At 39.4% G+C, this 15,455-nt stretch overlaps 2 protein-coding genes across 2 annotated transcripts in view; one reads left to right on the top strand and one right to left on the bottom strand.

Moving 5' to 3' along the window:
• Positions 1 to 591: 591 nt before the first annotated feature.
• LOC147330902 (PAK4-inhibitor inka2-like) lies at positions 592 to 3,707 on the top strand. The gene is made up of 3 exons (XM_086294076.1): positions 592 to 767; positions 857 to 899; positions 2,144 to 3,707. The coding sequence occupies exons 1-3, from the start codon at positions 592 to 594 to the stop codon at positions 3,071 to 3,073; spliced, it is 1,149 nt and encodes a 382-aa protein (XP_086150202.1). The 3' UTR covers positions 3,074 to 3,707.
• A 1,160-nt stretch (positions 3,708 to 4,867) lies between these two features.
• uba7 (ubiquitin-like modifier activating enzyme 7) overlaps positions 4,868 to 15,455 on the bottom strand; it is a 33,684-nt gene continuing 23,096 nt past the window's right edge. The window contains exons 22-24 of the mRNA XM_086292817.1: positions 7,931 to 8,032; positions 6,698 to 6,780; positions 4,868 to 5,734 (exon numbers count right to left, since the gene is read on the bottom strand). Of these exons, the coding sequence (XP_086148943.1) occupies positions 5,602 to 5,734; positions 6,698 to 6,780; positions 7,931 to 8,032 (318 nt within the window). The 3' untranslated portion in view covers positions 4,868 to 5,601. The remainder of the gene's footprint in view (positions 5,735 to 6,697; positions 6,781 to 7,930; positions 8,033 to 15,455) is intronic.

Genomic DNA, 15,455 nt, shown 5'->3' with positions numbered 1-15,455 from the left:
ACTAAAATAAAAAAATAGACTTTTAGTAAAGGTTTAAACTAACTGAAATTATTTGTAAAGTTGGGGGGGGGGGGGGGGGGGGATATAGAGGTAATGTCCTTAGTTTTAGTATTTGTTAATCTAATAAACTGTATCATAACTTAGCTCATGAGTATTTAACGGGCATGTTTATTCTAACTTGTCTGAAAACTCAGAGTTATTTTTTGTTGCTAATACTAATCTTCCTAAATCTTGTCTCTGGCATATTTCCTCCATACAATAAAAGACTAATATTAACACTGAAAATAGCAAAAACATTTCCAAACACTAACAACTAAACCGAAACGAGCAGCACTACTCTGGAAACTAAACGGATAAAAAAAACAAACAGTCAAAATGAGATTATAAAAACTATAATAACTCTGCTGGAAATGTATAGTGCTCAAAAAATTCAAAATAGCAATTGGACGACTTGAGTATTCTCAGGTGTCTAATTTAAAGAGCTCCAGATGTGGAGTCCCAACAGTGTGGTGTGAAACGCACAGCGGGAACTACTGAAATGACTCCAGGGGGCATCTTATTTCAGGCGACTCACTATTGGCTGGTTTTTTAATGGGCTGTGCTGATTCGCTGCGACAAAAAGCTCAGCATCGACAAAGTCCGCTGACGGAGCTTCATTTGGTTCAGAGGAGAGAGGACCCACAAAGAGCGAACAAACCTCCGATCAGCTGTTCGTCTGAGGAGTTGTTGTTGATTGTGCTGCGATTCATTTGGAGCCACATACAGAGGTGAGTATTGGCAAACCGCTGTGTTTTTAGGAAGGGTGGTAGTTGCCACACGCTCAAAACTTAATCCACTACTCTCTTTTCTTTTGCAGAAAAAAAACACAGGCTTTGAACTTCACTTTCTCAGAAGCAATGGTAAGTTTATTTTTTCTTTAGTTTACTTGTGTTTTAGGTGCTGCATTAGTTTCATTAAGAGTACAAATGCCCCAAACCCCTTGGTAAACCCACTATGTGAAGCTTTCTTAAGACACTGGCTTATCCTAGTTTTTTGGCATTTATTTTCTGTTTTGTTTTTATTTTATTTCTTGACCAACTTCTCTTTATAGTGCTTTAATCCACCAAGTCACTGTTAATTCAAACCGGAATTGCCTTTGCCAAAAGCACACAGCTGGGTGAATCACTTCTAGCCCATTGTGTGAAAGCAGCCAAGAAGAACAGGGCATTTTAAAAGTGGCAGACTGACCACAGAATCTCACAGTGGATGTCTCTGCATGTCAGATGAAGTCTCCCCCAGAGGCCAAATGGTTCAGCACCCACAGCTGTGATAACATCATGGCATTGTGGCACCTTTAGTACTCCAAGACAAACAGTGACAGGAGTTAGAAGCTCAGCAAGCCAAATATTGTAAGAACCTGAAAACTAAACAATAGCATTACAGATTAGACTGGAGGCATTTTTGCAACTCCCTGACCCAGAAACTCTTAGTAAATTGTAGTTTTTTCTTCATTTTTGTAATGACCAAAGTGCAGATTAAAATTTAAAGGATTTTTTCATCAATATAATTATACTGCCTACTCGAAGATGGTTTAATTAACACTGAGCACATGATCTTTGTGCAATTCCAAAATGTTGCTGTCACTTCCTGTTTTATAATACATGCCAGTCCACATCCTGTGAACTAGGGGAATCCAGAGAGGATATGTGAGCCTTCACACTCCACTCCAGACTAAGCTCTACTTTGTTCAACTTCCGCTCTAAATTTAGGAGGCAGGGAGAGTTTTCCCCAGTATGAAATGTGCATCCTGTGCTTTTAATTCATTTTCTGGACTTATATTGCATGGGATGGTCTCCATAAAGCTGAGGTTTTTCAGGAATGCTTGAGTTCTTATAAGGCCAGAGAGCACAGTGATCTCAGCTGGTAAAAATCTTACTGGCCGAGTCCTGGAAATAACACACTGAACTGTTCAAGATATAGCTAGAATGGCCAGGGGATGATGGGATATGTTGGAAAGCGGCCTAGGAGCTCTCTTGGCTGTTGCAACGAATGAACATAGCTTGTCTTTACTTAAGTAGTTTTGGTGGACATGTCAATTTTGAATAGACTTTATTTAAAATCTCCTTGCACCACTAACTGTTTGTCTGCCTCTCCTGTTGTGCAGCTGTGTTTAGGAGATTCTTCTGACTGCCTCCGGGACCACATGCAGTACATGAGGAGATCCCTGCAGGATTTGAAGCAGATAAGCAGGCCGAGGCCACTTAGCGAACCATGTGTTCAGTCTTTCGCTGTCACTCGGTTATACAAACAGAGGGCACAGCAAGAGCGACTCACTCGACTGCGTGCTTCTGATGCCAGTGAAGCCAGCACCTATGACTCTGCCTGCTGCCTGGCCAGCCCACTGGAAGAGGAGGAAGAGCAACAGGAGCATGAAAGGCTGAAACAGGGCTCTCCCAGCAGTGAGAAGAGTGTGGACTTTGACTCAGGTTACTCTGAAGCTTCTTGGCCTGATGAAGGCGTGGTGCTGAGGAGGACCAGAAACATACGAGTTTCTTCTTCTGCCTGTCTCCGCACAAACAGAGGACCTTCTGGTCGTATCCGACCCAAATCAACATCAGACGCCTGTCTGGAGCGCTGGACATCATTCGAGGCCAGTGAGCAACAGGACTGGACGACAATGCTGCTGAGCCGCAGCAGGAACAGACAGCCCTTGGTTCTGGGTGACAACAGTTTTGCTGACCTAATAAAGAATTGGATGGACCTACCGGAGCTTCCTGAGCCAGCAGAACAAAAACCAAATGCAGGCCGACGTCTTGCCAAAGACATTCTGGTTAACATGCGCCGAAAACTTGCAGGGGTGTCCAAAGGTGTGGAGATGAGGCAGAGGCCAGGAGACTCCACCAAGGGCTGCAGGAGTGCAGAGGCTTCTAAACGAATGTCCTGTCCCGTGGGACTCCAAGGACTCAAACCTTTCTTTCACCAGTCCCACACAGGTCTACATACACTGGACACTGATTTTTACCAGTTCACCGCTCTCATGAAGACAGGGAGCCGGCAGCCCATCATATGCAATGACATCATTGGCTACATCTGAAGACTGTACCTACAGACACCTGTTTCAAAAGAACTATTGTTTTTTCAGTGTTTATATTTTTGGAATAAAAACTGATTATTATTATTTTTATTATTAGTATTATTATTTAATGCAAATTTGTCTGTCCCTGTTTGTCTGAGCAGTGCTAAATGCTACAAGAATATTAAAAATGTACAAAAAACAATCAATGTTTTGCATTCAAATAATTTTAATCATCCTAAAGCTTCATCATCACAGCAGTATTTTGTGTCAACTTTTAGCAGACATAAAACGACTGAAATGCGTTGATATAATTATTGTATCACATCAATTAGTTAAAAACAAACAGAAAACAAATACAAAACAAGGTTTAGGAGCTGTGTAAAGGGCACAGAGTTTGTACCAGATTAAGAAAAGGGAGTGGTGTGCATCAAAACTTGCACAGTGTAGTTCAAAAGTCTTGATCCTCTTCTCATTTCTTTATGTTTTCCTAGGAAAGCCTAAACTAGATCCAGTTTATTGAAACACGTGCATATGGAAATACATTATATAAGGCAACTGTGGAGAGGCAGGTTCGTGACTGCTGGATTATGTGTGTTTCTATCCAGGTATGCTTTTACAACACTGGCAGTGTGTTTGGCATCACTCTCATGGTAAAAAATAAATAAAAAGAATCTATAGCTAATCGGATGCTTTTCAGATGGTATTGCATGGTGGATCAACTTCTGACGATACATTTCTGGGTTCATAATTCCATCACTTTTGACCACTCTCTGAAATCCAGTCCCAAACCATGACAGTTCATTAAACCTGTTTCCAATAACTATAAGTCCAGTTCTTGTGTAATTTAGCATACCTTAGCATTTTCTGCCTGTTTCCCTTTCTTAAGAAGGCTTCTTCACAGCAAACAGAAGGTAGATCAACTGAAGAGCCAGACATGTCTCAGGTATTGTGTCAAGTTATTGCTGGACTTTCAGATGTTGTTCATCTGCTGTAGATAGTTTTCATACGTCTGTCACTTTTTCTTTTGTCCTCCACTTGTCCAATTTCCTTTGAAGCCCACACTGCACATCTTGCAGAGATATGCCACATTTCAGCTAATTTCTCTTCAGGAATCTCCAAAAGGTGATTCTGTTCATCTGGACGTAGCGATTTCAGTGGGAGAAACATTTTGTCACTCATCCAAGTGACTTAGATGAGTGACGAAATGTTTCTCCCACTGAAATCGCTATGTCCAGATGAACAGAATCAACTTTTGAGTTACTTACCTGGATGACTGAGAATGCATCAAGACGCTCTTCAGGAATCTGCTTGCTGGGGCAAAATTTCATTAATGTCAAATGAATGATTGTTGGCATTGTTTCATAGATTCAAAAAACACCAAAATGTTTTTTGTGTTTGCAACAATCTGCTAGTATCTAAAGTGCCTAAAGATACAATTGAAATTGTTTCTTTGCTAAGTTGTCAGTTATATGTAGGCACTACACTAGTTTATCCATTGAGTTAGGTGCCTTTTTACACTGAAATAGGTCATATATTAGTGTAATGTGGATTAAAACAGTCAAGGACAAAATTAAAAATGAGTTAAAGGCATCCAATGTCCAATTAAAAACTCTTCAGAAAGCCTGAAGAACTATTACTCAAGGCAACTTTGAAAATTTGGAGAACATCTGGCTCCTCGGAAACAATATATATAAAGAAATGCGAGGTGGCTCAAGAGACTTGCACAGTACTGCATGCACAATACCAGCAGAGAAAGAACATTTTAAATGATGGGGAACTGAAGTCTGTTCATGAAATACACAGAAATAACTTGTTCCTCAAAGAGGCATTTTATTGTTCCAACTGAATGTAATCGCAAATTGCATCATCATGCAAATTACAAGGTAAAGTTGAAGACATATATTAAGTAGTTGCAGAGAAAATTACAGAGCTGATTCACTTTATATAAATCAAATTCAGACAAGAGCATCAAGAGCGTGCTAATAATGTCAGCCTGTTAATGCGAGGGTGTGGAGTGAAACATTGAGGCTGCAGAAAGGGGCGGGGAATGTACAGAAGCATGCTGAGGACAGATGAAATCCTGCTAAATGACTTTGGCTTCTCCACTCTGAACATATGGCAGTATATCTTCCGTATCCATAAACACTGTGCACAGCATGACCTTAACTTAAGCCAAATTACCAACACTGGCCCAGTAGTGCGAGATCTATCATGTATGTCTTTGCAACTTCACAACTTCTCAAAACTTTAGGTAAAAGAGTGCAGTTTGCCAAGATTCCTCATTTTCCGTAAAATGATTTATAAATCGATATATCAGTGTTTTTTAAACATAGATCATTAACACAACAAAGAATGCAGTCTAACAAAAATCATGCCATTTCAATAATTTAAAAACACGAGGAATAAAAACGTAGAAGAAAATCATTCAAATATCAAGCTCGGGTAATAAAATCTGTTCATTTTTAAATGTTAGATCCTGAGAAGTCCCCTTGTTACACAGCAGCAGATCCATGAAACTCATATTTACTGAAACTGTGCCGATGGTATCACAAGTAAAGGTATCTGATCGTTGGGACTGACTCGCAGTCCTCGTCTTCAGAAAATGACGGGATTAATTCCAGCATCTTCTTATGTGGAGGGATGTCTTCCTTTGTTACCTCCTTCACTACGTCAGACACCCTGCAAAAAAAAAAAAAAAAAAAATCATAAGCTATTCTAAATAATAATGTGGAAATCAAAGTTTGTGTTGAACAATTACATATTCTCACTATTAATCAGGTGCTCCTACTAATACCTCTTTTGTAGTATATATCTCCACATGGCTTTACATTGCATGAAAAATCTTAAACATAACTAATAACTAGCAGATAGAAGAAAATTAACCCCAATAACAAATGCATTGTCCAAGTTTTTATGTTCCCTTTTCACTGGTCCAAGCTCTGGACAGGGTGACTGCACAGGAAGTGAATACTCCAGAGGACATTTATCTTGTATGGTCTGCTGTCCACATGGCCCGCAGTCTGCACCTCTCTCTCCCTGTGGGTTAACCTAATCATAACAACAACACCAGCTCCCCAGAGACTTGAGCTTCCAGTACTCACAATATTATTTTGGCAGACGGGACTAATAATCGAATGTTTCAGTTTACCCAGTGAGCCGTTGCCTATAAAGTTTGGAGGTGAAAAGTGATTTATTACATTTCCCTCCTACTCTCTTCAAGGAATCGAAAAATCCTGCAGGGTCTTTATTTAACTGATAAGGAGAGTTTGCAGCACGAGTCATCTGATTTATTTCAAACACCCTGGAGCTAATGAAACATGCCTTTAATTTGCTGCAGCATTGAATGGGTCAAATACCATAGCTTCTTCTAAAACGCAGAAAAAGAATGTCACGCTCATTTTATTCTTTAACGTCTTTCCTCAACAAACAGAAGGAAACCCGAGGAGGAGTTTCAGTCATCTGTGTTTAGTGATGCGTGTTAGTGTGTCAACATGCTCTCTCCTCACCGGCTAGGAGGAAACACCTCATTAGCCTCTAAACAAACAGGAGACTGTTGCTTATTGTGACTGTTTATATGTGCAGCAAAGGTCACGTAAAGGTAGTGATGGGCAGTTTGTACTGTATCTGTGTTTTAAGACATACCTCTTCTTCAGCCTCTCTTTGTGTCCATTGAATAAGACAGAATTCCCATAGAAAAGACTGCAGACATTCAAGTTGCACTTTTCCTGCACAAAGACAAATAGTCAAGATTAAATCTGTAGTACAGTATAATAAGCACAATAAGCCATGACAGTAAACACAGATAGAGTGCACGCAGTAACAAAGACTGATGTCCTTCTGCAAGGACACCAGTCTGCAGAGCTGTAAGTCTGCAGCAGTTCAGAAAACTCCACAAGCAAACTAAGGAAACCCAGTGGTTAAAAGGTTAAAAGAAACAACTGGAGCACTGAGAAGACGTGCCAATTTATTTTCTCTTTGCTTCCTCAGAAAAAATAAATTCAACACCATCAATAAACCAAATGTCTGTTCAGAGCAAGATTGCAAGCACCTAACAAATAGGCTGGGTGTGCTGTGCTCAGATGTTCTGGTTGAAACAAACATATCTCATACGTATGATGAAGACAGTGACTCAGAGATCAAATGTACAGTGTAGAAAAGTAATAAAGATCGCACTAAAAACAGGAAGAGTTACAATGGGATGTTAAGGATGGGTTTTCCATCACTGCATTCTAGGATACGACATTCAGGTCAACAGTCAGCTGTACCACTCTATCTGGGATGGAAGTGACATCCTGAAATTAAACGGCTTGCCATTCCTCACAGTAGAGGACTGAATTCAGTATCATGTGCTGCTCTTGTCTTTTGTCACTGGTGATAAGATGGACAACCCAGACCGTGGTTAAAGTACAACAGTGTCAAAGTTGCCTTCAACCAAAGCACAGCTCTAATCTGAACTGCTGAGAGGACTTAAAAGGTACAAAAACTGTGACAAAAACAGTGCAGAAACAGGAAAATGCAAACAGTTATGACAAGCTTTTCAGTTAAACTGTTCACTGCATGAATTTGTAGATCTTATTTTCAAAAGTATTGTTTTAGTAATAAAAGGAGCAATTACCTGTTTACTTATCAAAGCCAGTCTTTAACCCACTACAAATTTCAACAGTAAGAAGATTTTTATTCTCTAATGCTTATTCACTGTAATTTTAATTTCTCTGAGAGGGTAAGTGTAAAATAGCAAGTCAGGTTATACTGGATATATAATGGATGTTGTGTAGAGGGGTGGAAAGGTTAATAAAAAAAAATAATGCGTGTACTCAGCAGCACCCGCTGTGAAGAAAGTGTGTTTCCTTGCTGAAAGAAATAAGAAGGCCATACCCTGATACACTGGAACAGATCCTCCAAGGTCATTTCCTGCTGACCACTTCTTCTGCCCTCAACGAGGAAGTCATCCCACAGGCTGAATTTCTTTCCTGCAACCTGATGATAGACATATTACATACAGCAACACTCACACGGACAAAGATGACAGACAAAGTACTGCTTGCTGTGAGGGATGTGCAGAAAATGGTTAAGTCCATAACAAGAGTCCCGCATGCTCAAAGACAGAGAGACTGCATTTTTCATTGGTAGAGCAGCTGAGAACAATCAGCACTCTAGAACCGGCCACACTAAGGTCAAGAAGCTTCTTCCTCATATACGATGAAGGGCACTTTTCTCAAGTTACATCTTTGAAACTTCACAGTTTATGATCTGCACCAGTAGAATCTACATTCATCCATGTGATGTTGTGTGTTTGCATCTTTATAAAAGTAAAAAAATAAATCTAAAAAATCTGTGTGAATATAAATGTGTTGCAAGAGAAACAACATGGGAATTTCTCCACAGACTGCCAGATTGTACTTCACTTTGTTGACATTTTAAATCTGAGGGACTATTTTCTTTCTCAATTTCCTGAAGTTTTTGAGTCTAAGTATAAAGACATCCATTGTTTGAACTCTTCTTATTTCCACTGTAACGACCGTACCTTAAGGATATTCAAGGTATATTTGCACAATTTGATCGGCAACCTTTCCAAATGTCCTTAAATGGCCACATTAAGGTTGAGTTAATTGGCACTTAAGACAATAAACTAAAACAAATTGGAATTTTAATAGTTTTGCTGGTATTATATCATTATATTGAGCAGTGGCCAAAGTGAAATGATTGATCTGATTTTAATTTTACAGCCTACAATACAACAGAGGCCAAAAACAAAAGGCACTGCCTTCAAACCCCTCGCTTTCTCATGGGATCAGATTGTAAATTAAGTTATTTATAAGGTCAATAGGATTAATCTTTGACTTTGCACATTGAGACAGATTAATTAAACCCTTGTAAGCATAAACAATGCATTTGCCACTGGACCTATTGTTCATCACTTGGCGCTATATGCGTACCCTAAACATGATAATCCACATATGCAAGATCTAAGGGAAAAAAAACATCACTTGGTGGAAATGGATCAGAAATCCTCACGTGCAGAAATTAAGTCTAAACATGTCACGTAGTCAGTCGACTCTGCTCACATACAGACGCTGTCTGCTAGGAGAAGTTGTGAAGATCAAAAGTTGGCTCGAGCTGAGAATACCAAAACTCTGGCTGAACCTGGGTCCAATTATCTCTGCTTCAGCAGCCAAGGGGAACTTTTTGACTAGCCCTTACAACTCCCACCACTTATGAGGTTTGAGGCTATGGAGACACACTCGAGACATACTTTTACCCAAGTCTCACTGGACGTGATGTCGATGTCCTTTGTCCCAGTTTTCAGACAAAGCACACTTTTGTAAATGGACTAATAGTTAAATACTTTTCTACTCTATTTGAGCAGTTAAAATGCTTTCTTGCATTTCGTTTGCAAGATGTGCATCATAAGGCTGGACATGTCAGCTTATGTTAACGTGTGACTAGCATCAATTGTTAGTACAATCCTAAACTATCCACGGAAAGAACAAGAACTAGAACCTGAACACATCTAAAAAAAGAGGATTCTTTTATGACCTTGCACATGCAACATCACTGTTGGACTGTAAAGTAGATCGTGTGTTTTCAGTGTACCTATGCTTTTGTGTGCAGTTGCTCTTTATACACAATGCAAAGCAGGCATGCAGTCTATTTTCATTCCCACTCCTCCTTTCCTCTCTCGCAAGTCTGTCACCCAACTCTGGGGGGGAACTAAAAGCCAATCAGCTACCATGGTGACGTCAACTATTCACAGTACAACAGGAGTGAAAAAATAAACGAGAATGCTGGAAACTAACAGGCCGCTGGAAACAATTACAAACGGTTTCCCACAAGCACAAATGCAGTATCTTTCTGTCATGGAACTTCCGCAATAAAAACAAAAATGCCCCCACAAAACAGTTCTTTCTGGGGAACCAAACGAAATGTGGATCAGAAAGTAATTGTTTTTGTCTTAAACTGAACTGCCAGACTGGGGACACTGTTAAGAGACTTTTAGCTGCACTTCTGAAGTGGTTATAATTAAACTGCATGCACTTATAGTGGATAGTGTATATACTATAAAAGCTGGGAAAGGTCGTCTTGAGGTTAGAGTTTAGAATTACTGTCTGACAGCCCTCCTGTTATGTTGAGAATAGTGCAAATGACAAATTCCTCCCAAGTGTTGCTTGGTGGTTTATCACAGCTGCACATATTCAGTTGAGACTTGTAGTTGAGTATCAGGTTGTCGAACCTCAAAAACCACTTTATTAAGGATTCAATACTGGCTATAAGTGTGCTCTTAGGTTTACTGCTGTGTGTCTATTGTTGTATGTGGTACAAATTAAGCTGTTGTGTACAGTCTAACTTCAGAAGATGAGAATGAAGCAAATAGCTATTTTATCAGCCTGAGGGACATAAATTCAAATTGATGAAAATATGGTGAAAATACAGTATATAATTTTTTTTCATCTGCTCTATAGTCTTTTTATTATAAAGAGCTTCAAACCTCCCCATAAAACTTGAAAGAAGCATTTTTTCCAGAACAAAACCAGACTTGCTTCATGTGTAATATTTCTGGCTCTGATCTGTCCTCCCCCTGCTTTTCATTCTCACTCTACAGAGCCCTTCAAACAGTCTGTGAGGGTTTTTTTGGTTTAATGAAATGAAGCTTTTCTCAAATACTCCGTGTTTGTGACTTCTCCATAATTAACTACAATGCATGATGTAAATTCTCTCTCCGTGCGCATTCAGATATGAAGTTCCCCAACATCTGACATTAACAGCCAAACGTGCAGGCTGCTTCCTCTTGTTGACAGGAAGCCCAGTGATCCCCCCTTCTCTTCCTGACAGACAGTATTTTATCTATGTGAAAACAGGCCACATACAGTGCCAAAATCATACACACACTGAACGTGGGATTAAAAAAACACACACAATATATAAATCCTCACCCCTTAATAATATTAAATGTAATCAGCTGATTCCATAAGATATAAATGTGTATTATCACATAAACATAGGTGAGTACTGACATCAATATGGCCTACAGACAAAAATGACCTTTTAGCAATACATGTAAGCAAGTGGGAAATTAAAAGCCATCTCAAAGTGAATGGGAGCTACTTTTCTGTGCGTACACTTTACAGACTGACATGAAAAGGTCAGAAGGACCTGGCTCACGAAGTGTTATTTCAAGTGAGTCAGCACAGTATTAGACTCTTTAAAAAGGACAAAAAAATACAAAAGTAGACCAAGATTGCCAAAATCTGACCCAACAATCAAAGGCTTAATATCACTAAACAAAAATGAGAGTTTTCTTTTTCTATTTTGTTTGCTTGTTTTCTAGATTACATGTTTTGGTTTTAGTCACTGTTAACAGGGCTGTTAACAACATATGACATGATACACAATACAGTCTTTTGTGATAACATATGCAATTGATTGATGGAGCCCAAAAATAGATGCCTCCATCTACAGATATGAGAGCAGGAGTGCAGTCTGAGGAAGTTTAGCTCATGAACCTGATAAGGAGGTAAAATGAATCCCAATCTAACTGAAGCCCATTTTTGCTGGTTATTGTGAACAGAACCAAGCATTTGAAGAAATATCATAATGTGTTGTTCATAATGTATATTTCAATCTTGCCCTTTGAGACAATGAGCACTTTCGGAGACAGGAAGCGACCAGAGACCAGTATGAAAACTTTGATAAGCCCTCCTACTTTCAGCCTGCACAAGAACCACTTCTGCACAGGCACGCTCCTGTCTCAGCTTCACTTGCTGGCAAGAATCCCAACAGTGGAAATATTTTTACAACCCATTGAGGCTTGAGGCCTGTTTCTTCAAAGGCATCTATTTTCCTTTAGAAGCCCTCAAAGAGAGCTTTAGAGGAGGCAGATGGAGGATCTGTGTGGTCTCTTTAGATCACATTTTCATCTTGATCTCTTTAAGCTTCTTGTAGCTTTCCTTTTACAGACATTCTGGTAGCATTTCAATAAGATCCAATGTTCTAGATACATTCTTAAATGAACCTGAAGGTCAAATTGCTCTCCACTGCTGATGATTACTGAATGTGATATTGACTGCAGTTTAAGCATATATTTGTTTTTTTGTTTTTGTCAAGGGTGATTTGTGACAAAAGGATAGCAAGAAGAGTGAAGGGTAAGGTTTACAAGATGGTATTGAGGTCTTCTATGATGTATGGTCTGGAGAGGTGGAGGTGAAGATGCTAAGACTTTTATTGGAATTGAATTAGAAATCATAGGATATAGGGATAGCTCAGGCTAAGCAGTTTGGAAAAAGCCTAAAGGGGCAAAACTGAGATGGTTTGGGCATGTGCAGAGGAGGGATAGTGGATATGTTGGACAAAAGATGTTGAAGATGGAGTTGCCAGGCAGGAAGGAAAGAGGAAGATTTCAGAGAAGGTTTATAGATGCAGTGAAGGAAGCAATATAGAGGTTTAGTGTAACATAGGAGGATGCTAGGGATAAAATCTGCTGTGTCCTTAGCTAAAGGGACCAGCTGAAATAAGAAGATTTCAGCTATATGAAATTCATAATAACCATTATTTAGATCATAGGTCATATAGGTCACCTAGGGATGGGTACCGGTATCCGGTGCCATAATGGCACCGGTTCTGACACAAACGGTAGTAACCAGACTGAAAAGCAGCACACATTTCGGTGCTTTATTTCGGTGATTTTTTCCCTGAGATGTCATACACTTTGGATTCTAGCCAATCATTTTACCTTTGCAAGCGTAGTAGGCAGGCCCAGGTACTTACGTTCTTTTAGAGCAGAGCTACAGATTAAAAATGCCCAAGGCGAAGTGGTCAAAAGTCTGGCTGTACTTCACAGCAAAAGATGCAAACTCAGCAGCCTGCAACAAGTGCTTTAAGCTGATACTGTCCAAAAGAGGTAACACCTCGAATCTGATGAAACACCTGGTGACGTATAGCATTTTGTTAAAAGCCGAGAAATGCGCCGTATTTGATAGCTTGCTGCGAGACCTCACACCGAGCACATCTACTGTGGGTGTGGTGCCTGTTATCGGACGTGGAATTAGCAACATCCCCCAAAAACCCGAAAAGGAGAGTCCTGGTCCCTAGCCCTGCCAGTGTAGCAGAAATGATGACGGATGATGATGGCAGCAGCAGCCGTTCTTCTCTGCGTGAGTAGCTTCATGTTGTTCGTGTGTAATTTACGTTGAGTAGGCTATCCACGTTATTACATTAATGCATGTAAAGTGAACTAGCAAACGCCGTCGTAGTTACATGCGGCTGTCTTCTTGTTTGATGGCAGATACTCCCTTCATCCTGGCCAAAAAGGCTAAAATGACCAAAGAAAAAGTGGAAAACAGTTAAACATGAGAGGTTTTTGGACAAAGTTTGAGTTTTTTCCATTGTTTAAGCACTGCTTCCAGCCAAGAGTGATACCATAAATCCCCTATAGCTGCAGAAAAGGCTAACATTGTTATCTTTTTTACAAAAAAACAGCTAAACATGAGAGGTTTTTGGACAAAGTGTGTGTTCTCCATTCTTTAAGCACCGGTTCGAGCACCGGTTTGAGCACCATTTAAGCACCAGCACCGTTTCAAAAGTACCGGTTTGGTACTGGTATCGGATAAAACCTAAACGATACCCATCCCTAGTCATATCATAGGTCTTTTCTGGTAGACTGGAAGTTAAATTTTAAGATTAGGTAAAATGCATTTTCTTGAAAATGTAAAAATCATTCAGTGATGCTAGCTAACACCCAGCGCTACATGCGGGGCTTTGGTGTTAGCTCAGATATATATACTGGTAAATTTACCAGAACAATCCTGACTGTAATAATATAGCAATTTTCTTAAATGTCATATATTGAACAATATAAATATTAATATCATATCAATATATAGTATTTTATTAAAGATCAACTAATATCCAATGTGTTGCTTCATAAACTGTCTCTTGACATGATGATGATCATTCAGACTTCCTTTTCTTATCTCTACATTGTTGTTGTTTGCTCTGCAGCACTTTTTTCTAGACTTTACGGTTTTATAGTGGCCTACTTTGATGATGCTTGAAAATTTTCGCTGACCGTTAAAATACATATCGTATCAAACTAAGAATGTGCACAAACTAAACAAACGGCACTAAATTACTAAATACAAATGCTCAATTGAACTGTCAAATGTACAAATACATGGGACTGTAGTATTTTTTATAAAATATCTGTATACGCCATATAGATGTTGATGCTCACTATAGAAAGTTTCAACGAGATTGGTCCATTCATCCAGGATGAGACACAAACATAAATACAAACATACAGTCATTATTGTATGACCAGTGAGCACGTGTGAGACTTAAAATAGTGAAAATAGGCACCATCTTTCAGTAGATTATTCTTATAGCACAAAACCAAATGACAAAATGACTGAAATGACACATGACCAATCATATAATAACATTAAAAACTAAAAACTCAGTTGTAAAGTGGAAATTCTTCCACTAAGGCTTGTTTATACAATGTTTCTATGAAACCAGAAAACCAATCTCCCAGTTAACATCGTTTTGGTGACACTGAGTCCTTCGGTCCATTTTAGCATTTAAGACTGAAAGATAAGCCTTTGGTGTGCTATCTAATCAAGGCCAAACAGTCCATGATCACTGTAATGCCACATGGTTCCAGATTTAGTGTAAACTGAAAGAGTAACTTTAAAAAAATGTTACATCAGAAACAGTTTTGTTTGTTTTCCTGTTTTCCTTAGTGGGACAACAGTACTGTTATGTAAAATATGCCCTTTGTTCGATTGGAAGTGTCATCTGCTACTTGACCACTATTGATCACCACTCTTCTTTAGGCTGCAGTGAAGAAGCAGATGGCTGGGACCTCCAACTGTTCTATCCAACCCTCTGCAATTATCATACCCCAGAGAGAAGACAAGGATGCCAGCCTGATGCAATTCCCATGCAATTTTTTTAAAGCTCCATTAGTATTAAAGATCCTTTTTATTTTAAATTTAGGTCCCTTTTTGACAGCTAACTTGTGAGGTACAAATGGTGAAGGCGGTGAAGGCAGAGCGGGGGTAGGAGCAGCGATCAGACTCTTCTCAGGAGAGTGCAGAGTTTGACACACAGACTAAAAGCAGTGAGAAGCTTTGAAAAGGCTTCCATTGACGTGTAAAACAGCAAACAGAATCTCAATGTGACTGTCTTTCAATGAGAAGATAACAGCACTCCACCTGACTGAAAATGACCTGGGGCAGAAGCACTAAGTCAATAAAACCCTTACAAATGGGCCACTGACGTGCTGGAGCCTGTACACACACTCAAACACCAGATGTTTGATGGATTCCCACTTATAAAGCAATGGATTATAATTAAAATGCCTTACAGGGATGCATCTGATTGTGAGACATGCATTTGCATTATA

Source organism: Aulonocara sp. 'chitande type north' Nkhata Bay, linkage group LG5 (genome assembly GCF_057382095.1).
Source record: "Aulonocara sp. 'chitande type north' Nkhata Bay isolate Kocher_YH1m ecotype deep benthic linkage group LG5, A_spYH_male_GT1.1, whole genome shotgun sequence".
Lineage (NCBI taxonomy): Eukaryota > Metazoa > Chordata > Actinopteri > Cichliformes > Cichlidae > Aulonocara > Aulonocara sp. 'chitande type north' Nkhata Bay.
Note: the sequence above shows the minus strand (reverse complement) of the source record. Positions and strands in the feature narration are given on the sequence as shown.